General features: G+C 47.7%; 1 protein-coding gene across 1 annotated transcript in view; it reads left to right on the top strand.

Moving 5' to 3' along the window:
• Positions 1-9062, top strand: part of enah (ENAH actin regulator) — a 56831-nt gene that overhangs the window by 41219 nt on the left and 6550 nt on the right. The window contains 3 exon segments of the mRNA XM_029114506.2: positions 3284-3666; positions 6815-7278; positions 7280-7556. Coding sequence (XP_028970339.2) covers positions 3284-3666; positions 6815-7278; positions 7280-7556 — 1124 coding nt within the window.

Raw genomic sequence — 9062 nt, forward strand, 5'->3', positions numbered from 1 at the left:
CGCCTTCAGCCCTCTAGTGGACCAGCGCCTAACGCTCATAGAGCACCTCCAACCTTTAATTAACTTGTTGATTGAGGTAAGTGAGGGAACAGAAGAGGGTGAGTGAGGGATGTGTTGAGGGGATGGGAGTGGGAATGGGGGAGGTGCTGGTAGGTGTAGAGGGAGGTGGGAGATGAGTGCACGGAGGCTTCGGTGAAAGCTGTGAGGATAGTGCTCCTTTCCTCTCTCCGTTCTCCCTGTCGTACTGTGTGTGGAGCAGCCCATCCTCTGGGACCCGGTCGCCTACAGCCTCGGTTCTGTGACCGTGCAGTCTGACACGAGGGCTCCTGGTAGAGTGAGGCTGTTGTATGCGGAGAATGGGGTCAGTGGTACTGGGGAGTCCTGAGAGGAAGCCTGGCTGAGGCAGAAGCTAGTGAAACACTTCTCCGCTTCCTCCAGACTGGTCCTGGGTGAGAGAGGATCTCCACCGGCTAAATCAGACTCTCTCTGCTTTTCCACTGGCTAATCCAGCCTACACGGAGGATTGCCTGGGCCCACAAAACTGGCCCTGTAATACTTGCTCAACCTTTACAGTATTTGGTAACATTTAACATTTATTTTAATGTGGATTCTCAAGCTGTCCATTTTAATGATGTTGTAACTAACTAATTTGACCAGCTTATATTCTACTGCGAGTCTCTGCTGATATTTGTTAGTGGTCACTATTTCAGATTGTGAGGCTTTTTCAAGCTCCATCAGAAAGAGAGGAGAGATGGTTTCTCTAATAAATGTCAGTGGGAGGCCATGAAGTCATTCTGGGTGGATAACATGGATTGATTGAACCTGCGGTTCCCTGACTTGGCAATTCCAGGGTTTATTGATGTCTGGTTTCCACTCTGACTGTTCTTACGCTGCTTCTCTCAGCACATTGTGTCGAATGGATTCAGGTACGGACTATACTATCGGGGGGGAAATGTGCTGCATGAGCAGTTTACAAGGGAGGGGTGAACACATGGTGAACTTATGGGAAAAAGTGAGCCGAGAAGTGCTGTTTGTCATCAACTGGTGTGTCACAGGTTGTTTGCACCCCAGGTTATATGAGATCATTCTCCTCCTGGCGCGAAAATGTTTGGTTCCCATACTGTGACTCTATAATGGGCGTGTGGAGACTTGGTGTTGCCTAACCAGAAGATACTTCTGAAGAAGGCAGTTTCTCACTAAATTCTGTCGCACGTTGTGCACAGGAAACTCTCCCGCCGTTGCCCTGTGTGACGGAGCACTCCGCTGTTAGATTGACTGATTCATTCAGATCCTTCCCAGGGATCCTCTACCACATGGTGTCAGACGGGAGGACAACCTCCCCGGGATAGTCAGGAAGAGACACCAGCAGATGTGCTACTTGCCACGCCCGAGAAGATCAAAACGTCACCCAGCCTCTCCTGGCCCCAGCCACCCTGTTCACCCGGCCCATCCTCTTAAATAAGCTAAAAATACCACCTGAGAAATGTATTTTCCTCATGCTATGGCCCTCAGCGGCCATCCATTCATCCCATAGACATTAATAAGACTATTCTCACCATAACAGGACTTCTTAAGATGGTAAAGTAAATATCTGCACTATGCTAACTTTAACTGTTCATCTCCACGCATCTAGATATATTGATACCGTTGAGCCAATATATATTAGGGACTCTTTCTGACTGTGATATTATCACCACGCATTTGTGAATATAATCGTATGTTGACTTTGTAATTTTTGCGTAATCGGTCTTTAAATACTGTGTAACACTAGCAGTACATTTTAACCATTCAATTCAGTTCATGTAAACAGCCTTTTGGGATGGTCTGCATTTAGAAATCAGAGCCACACTATTTATTCAACCTATAGCAAAAAGGCATGTCCGTAGAACGGTCTTGTCAAATGGGCATAGCTACCTCCTACAACTTCTCTCTTTCTTAGATCATGGTTCCCTGAGTACTTGATGAGTTAATGAGGATATTCATTATAGGCCTGTGGTAGCAGGAGTAAACCAATTATATCCAGGGAAAAAATTATGTATTTCCTTGCTAATTAAAGTACACTGAAAACAAACAACATTGAGATCTTGCTATGCAGTCTCTTTACCAGCAGTAAATGCTTCCGTTCTATCATTTGGTTTTAAGTTTTTATTACCATTATTTCAAGTCCTATAGATCAAAATCTTCAATTTACCCTAAGAACAACGGTTGCTTTCAATTAAGATCCTAAGGCACTAGACTTACATCTGTGAGATTTCATCCTAATTATAACCATAACCACATGCTAACCTTGGGTTTAACACTGATGTCTGTGTTTAAACTGATTATTGTGGTCGGTTTGCAGCAAGAATAGTGAACTGGAGTGGAGGTGTCTGAGGCAGAAGGGCCTGAATGCGGTCTGTAGTCATTTTGATCGTCTTGACTGCTCAGCCCAACACTGAGCTCCAACTGTCCGTCTGTCCACCTCTGTCTGTCCACTCACCTGGGTGACCGAGGAGCTGTAGCTGTTGTAGAGCAGATGGCAAGCATCGAGTGTCATCCTCACTAGATAATGTTGCACAGCAGACCTGTCTGAGGCTGACAAAGACCGTGAAAGAATAGGCGGCACATCATTCACAGCCTTCCCGGGCAGTGAATTGGATCGTGAACAGTCTGTGGAATTTCTTGGAGCCAGACTTCACTGCTGCCGGCCAGCAAGGGTCACCGGGAGCGACAGCAAGCGACACCAGCAGTCAGCCTGACTCACCTCTTAAAGCGTGCTGCCCTCAAGTGGTGAGAGGTGTATCTGCAGCGATAAGTCTTCTCCAGCCTGGGAAGCAGTGGTCGGAGGTCAGCAGGCTTGGCTGGAATGAACAAACTGATATTTCATGTTTAGGTACAGTGTTCCCGGTGAATTGTATGCAGTTCAAACCAGCACAAGCCGAATAATGGATTCCTCTGTATTAGACGGGCCTACCCTCATCGCTACATAATGGGAGGCTGTGGCCAGAAACAAACTAAATTGTGTGTAACAAAACGCGTTTGTAGAGCTTGCCTGTGATTGCGTAACTGTTTGTCTTGCACAGAACGGTCATTACTTAAAAAGGGTTATATAATGAAGGCCTTTAGCAAAGCCCTGCCTGTCGGTCTGCATTGTGTCTTTGATCAGTGGGAGATAGCAGGTCACGTCCTCGTGTCGTCATTTTCTCCCCTCGGGTTTCTCCGCTATCCTCTCTGGTCGCCTGTTTTTTGGTTTCTTATCACTTCTCTGGGGTCTCTCTCACTCCTGGTCTCTCCCTCACGCCAGGCAGCTCCAAGAGCTCCAGAGGCAGAAGGAGGTGGAGCGCGAGCGGCTGGAGCGGGAACGCCAGGAGAGAGAACGGCTGGAGCGTGAGATGCTGGAGAGGGAGCGAGAACGGGAACGCCAAGACCAGGAGCGCCAGGAGCGGGAGCGAGAACGCGAGCGCGCAGAGAAGGAGCGGGAGCACGCTGAGCGCGCCGAACGGGAACGCCTGGAGCGCGAACGTCAGGAGCAGGAGAGGGAGCAGCTGGAGCGGGCGGAGCGAGAGCGGGAGCTGATGGAGAAGGAGAAACAGGAGAGGGAGAGGATGGAGAGGGAGTCTCACCAGGAGCAGCAGTTGGACAGAGAGCGGATGGACTGGGAGAGGGGTAGACGCATCTCCAACGCCGGTGAGAAGCCGAGGCTTTTAACTTTCTTCTTCCACATTCTTTACACACACAGATTTACCTGTACTAACACACACACACGTTAACAGATACACAGGCGTTATGCATATTCAGACGCACGGAATATACTCTAAAGATACTGGTATGACTTAACCGAGTAGTCTGGAGCAGGTGACCGGTTTAGCTCTCTTCATGTAGTATTTCCACTGAGACGTATTTGCTGTAGAATCCAAACTTAGCATTTAACATTCAGCTTAGATGCCGATTGTCTTCCAATCGTTCTCTGACTATTCATTAGTTAGTTTTGCCTTCTAGCTAGTCTCCTCCCCCATGTCTCGCTCCCATCTGCCTGTGTGTTGGACCAGCTCGAGGAACAGCTTGAGTGGCACCAGGGCATAAGGGTAGAGTTTGTGTTTATGCGTTTCTCTCAGCAAGCAGGGATGCAAACGTGTACACACACACACACACACACACACACCCTTGGCCCTTTCTGCGTGCTTTTGTTAACTGTGTTCAGTTTGACCGAGGGTGGATTTGTGGTAGTGGAGGGTTAGGTCCCTCAGCCAGTCTGCACAGGCAGGACAGAGGTTCGGGGAGAACCATGGATGCATGTGAGACATCACGGCTACATGTTGGGTCAGTCGGGGAGTTGGCATGGTTCAGTGCCTGACTCATTACATTAGCTGGGCCAGATTCTCTGTGTTAGTCAGAGGCTAAAAATACATAATCAAGGCTAACGTACTGCCTGCCCCCAGAACAGGGGGGATGGGCCTTCACATGAGCATAACCATGAACAGGTTAAAGACATTATGGTAAAGACATTGTCTCCTGGTCTTGTTTATTTTTTACAACAAATCCACAAGGACAGTAACTGACAGGCACAAGAAACAATGTTGCACTGCATGTTTGTTTGGAGTGCGTTTGGGTTTGAAATGTGACAATGCACTTTTAATATGCTTCTAATACTCTTTCCTGCAGAGTAAACATACATTTGCCCAGTTGACCTACTGTAGCTACTAGTAAAATGTCCAGTTTCATTCATAGTTACGTTTCATATTCCATTGGATGAACTCTGTGTCTCTGGATTTCATGCTGATATTGTGTGCAAATAAACATCCAGAACCTCAACTGAACACTTTCTGCAAACATGCTCAACCTCTAATTGAACAGTATAACTGTAAACATACTGAACCTCTAACTGAAATCGTACTACTAACATACTGAACTTCTAACTGAACACTATAAATATGTATGTTAGTAGGGCAGACCCATTGACTGGCGATAATTACTTTGTTGATGTGTCTGTAACTCCATGGAGTCTCTCTTATTAGCTGTAGTCTTTTGTACATTAGGATGAACAAGGGTCTTTGTGTGAATATACAATAGAATGCCATCCTCTTCAGTCAATCCATTTCTTATGCAGTTTGAGGCCTCCCCTTGTCCCTCAAGTGTTTTTGCACGCTAGTTGGTTAGATCGTTTTATTTGGAGGAATGAAACTTATTGCCAGTTTTAGGTCTAAGAATGTTTTTCGTGTAAACTGGTCAAAATGTCAATTGTTGTACATCACATTTCGACAGATACTCCCTGCGGCTACTGAGATCTAAAGACGATGTCTCGCTAAAGATGTGTTGGAGTGGAATGAGTGGTTGGATAGGGTGTCTGGTTTTCTAGATCCATCCAGCTCCATCACAAAAAATAGTCTTCAAGAAGCAATTGAAAACATCTCACACTGGCACCAAAACAATTCAGTCACCAGCAACAGTGCCATGTTAGTTACCAGGTAAATAGTAAGGTTTTACGGGTTCTAGGGTCTGGCCAAAACTTTGCGCGCGAATGTGTTTCTCTTTATGGCACAGCAAGTTGTTTTTTGTTTTGTTGCTGGTGTGAATTGAAAACTGTATTTACAAATTATGTTAATGTTATATGAATGAAATTGTGTTAACGATAATTGATCTTGTCTAAATAAGCTCTCAGAACCCACTAGATGAAATGCAATATTGGGCATAGGGGTTAGGTTTAGGGCAAATCCCCATAATGTTAAAATCAGGGTTACATTTAGGTTTAGGCATTACCATTAAACATTGGCATAAAGGCTAGGTTAATGAGGTAAAGGTTAGGCTTGGGCTAGAGGATAGGAGACATGGATTTCTGGGTTTGGTTTCCGGGTCCCCACAAGGATAGTGTGTGTGTGTCCGTCCGTGTGCGTGTGTCCGTCCACACAAAAGTGACCGCTGGGCTGCTACTGCGGTTCAGTGGAGCAGAATGAGGACGGTACAAAGGATTAGCAGCATTAGCCCCTCCGTTATCATACGTCGGGAGCAGCCTCGACGCTAGGCTAAAGCTAGGGCTCTGTTGGTTGGGGCCCACTTAACAAAAATAAAGCCAGGATGAGTCAGGGCATGCAGTCAGGCTCTGGCAACGTGACCACCCAGTGACGCTACCCCTGCATCGGCTAACTACGGATGGGGGGAGCTACTGCACATGACGGATGAGGAAATATTAGAAGTAGGGGTGTTGATATAGAAACACCATGACCTACAGACTTTGCCGAGGTTTTCCGTGGATAAAGGGATGGAGGGAGCATCCACCTCTGCCAGCGTCTGTGTCCCCGTCACCATATGCTACAGCATTTGCTTACTGTACTTGTCGACAAACACTGAATCAAATGTCCAAGTTGTTTACATCTTTGAATTGTGGTGGCCAGAGTTGTAAATGGATACAACATAGATGTTCTGCTTGCTCAGTCCCGACATAGTTATTAGCATGGAGAGAGTGGCTGGTGTGAGTTGGACTAGAGGCTACAGTAAGGACATTGAAGTGCGTAGCCAAGCGCTCCCTCCTGAATGTGCGATGGTCTTTGGTTCCGGTGTGACTTGTCCACGTGTATAATATCTGCCACACTGTTTTTAGAGTCAGCCTCTGGTTCTGTCACAACCGCTAACCCTGTGTACTAATAGTAGCGTCCTTTCTGTCAGAAATCACCCTCAGAAAATAAGACAAAAGGAGATTTAGGTCTGTGCTGGTTTTTCCTGCTTCATTTGCCACCCTCTTCTTTCTGTTTCCCCCCTTTTTCTCTCTCCTCTCCTGTGTTCTTTTCCTCCCTGTGTGCACGGTGTGCTGACTCTCCCTGTCCTGTTCGTCTGTACTCAGCGTTTGAAAGTACCCTCTACACCCCACCGCCTCCCGAGTCCTCCAAGACCAACTCCACACCCGTGTCGCCCACCACCCCCAACTACCCCCCCCCTGCCCCGTCGCCCGCTTCGGCGACACCCCCCACCCCTCCGCTACGACACTCTGCCTCCCGGTTTGCCACCTCGTTGGGCTCCGCCTTCCACCCGGTCCTGCCCCACTACGCCACGGTCCCTCGTCGGCAGCCGGTCCCCCCCACGCCCCCAGCCCCTGCACCGGCCCCCGCCCCACCCTCCAAGTCTGTGTGGTCAGTGACCAACTTCAGCCCGCTGCCCCCCTCGCCCCCCGTCATGATCAGCAGCCCACCGGGCAAGGCCACCGGCCCCCGTCCTGTCATTGCCATCCCGGCTCCCAGCCCCCTGTCACAGAAGCCCCCCTCGCCATCCTCAAACGGGCCTCCCATGTTCCCCGCCCCTTCGCCCGTAACTATTGGCAACAGCAGCAACCCCACCCCGCCCCCCCCCTCCAACCCCGCCTCCCCCTCCACCGCTACCCCCTCTCTCCCTGTCGTTGTCCTGCCAGCAGTCGCCCGTCGTCTCCCCCATTGCTCCCCTTTCGTCCTCTCCCTCATCCCAGCCTGCTGTTGTCCCTTCTCCTTCCACAGCTTCCCCCGCTGAGCTCTCTGTAAACCTCTCTGTGCTGGGAGACTCCTGCTCCTCGGCTCCAGAGGCCTCCCAGCCCGCAGACCCTCTGGCCCAGCAGGGTAAGGCCCCACCTCTCTCTGCCTCTCTCTCTACCTCCACTCACCCACTAACGGGGGGGGGCCAGGGAGCAGGTGGCCTGCCCTGACCAACTTGGCCCAGTTCTGGGTGCCGATGCTGGCTGGCGGCGGTGGCTGGCGTGGCTCGGCTCTGGCTGTAGGTCTGCAAGGTGCTCGTCAGTCTGTGTTGGTCAGAGTGTCTGGCCCCTTTTCAGCACACTCACACCATGTATGTCAATGCTATTCTCCTGCTTTTGGGTTGCCTGATCTGTCATTGGTTTGAACGGCGTCTGGTCAGTGGGCATGGCATGTATGTACAGTGTCTGGGTTTCCTGTCACAGACGGGGGGCTCTGTTGCATCCAGCTGTATTTCTGTAGAAAAGTCTGGGCGGATCATTCTCTTTGTTTCTTTTGCTTGTTTATTTTGTCACTTCTCAAACTGTTGTTTTCATGCAGTTCACCATTGGGATGCACTTAGTGTTGTTATGCCAATACCATGTCACGTGTCAGTCAAGCCTACTGGATGTTGTGGCAGTAGGTTTGTATATTTGATGCAGAATGATGGATGGAAGCTCATTTGAACAGTGTTTTTATTTCTGTTCCACTCTTAGTTCACTTGATTAGGGTTGTTGTGACACTGTAGAATGTGTCAGGGGAATAATGAAATGAGGGAAAATACAGTGAAAGTATTTAGAGGGCTATCCAGGGTGTGATTACCATTTTGAATAAATCATATTAAAATGATGATTTTTCCCTCTGCTGAATAGGATGATAAGCAGATAAACACGTCTATATTTTCAAGCCAACTCTTCAGGGTCTATATGCTGATTAGGGCATTCAATTTGTTTCTTTTTGCATGTCAAGCTATTTTTTTATACTGACTGTACCCGATTAACTTCATGGAAAATAACATTTTGTAGTTATTTAAATATTTCAAAAAAACATTACGGTAGAAATAATATTTCAACTGACAATGTTAACACTGCTGTAGTAATAATGATAACTTATTTTTTTACTTTAGAAATTGTAGGATTTTTTTTAATAACTTGAGTAGCATTTACAGTACATGTAGAGGATTCAGTACTGGCTAAACCTTCAACTTGGATTGACCCGCTTTTGTTCAAGTGACCTTTCCCCTCTTGTTGGCTGCAAGGGCATTCTCTGATCACTCCCTCGCTAAGGAGTCCAATATTGACACTTTCCATCATGGTTGATTGATCCAGTCATCTGTCTTTACAAGCTTATTATTAGTTAATACATCTCCATGCGGTTTCGGGATTTAGGTCTTGCAGGCATATGCAAATATTGACCTAACCCGGCTGCTACTCTTCCTGTCCAATGCATTTTGCACTGTGTTTGTGTTCATTTTCTCTGTCGTTTGTGTGTTGAATGTCTCCATTTTCCTCATTCAAACTGATACTTTTAGGTCACTGCTATTACTTCTTAACACGCATGTTTGTTGTATCACGAACAACCAAGGAATGTAGCATGTTCCTATCGTCTTTCCGA

Source organism: Esox lucius, chromosome 18, assembly GCF_011004845.1.
Source record: "Esox lucius isolate fEsoLuc1 chromosome 18, fEsoLuc1.pri, whole genome shotgun sequence".
Taxonomy (NCBI): domain Eukaryota; kingdom Metazoa; phylum Chordata; class Actinopteri; order Esociformes; family Esocidae; genus Esox; species Esox lucius.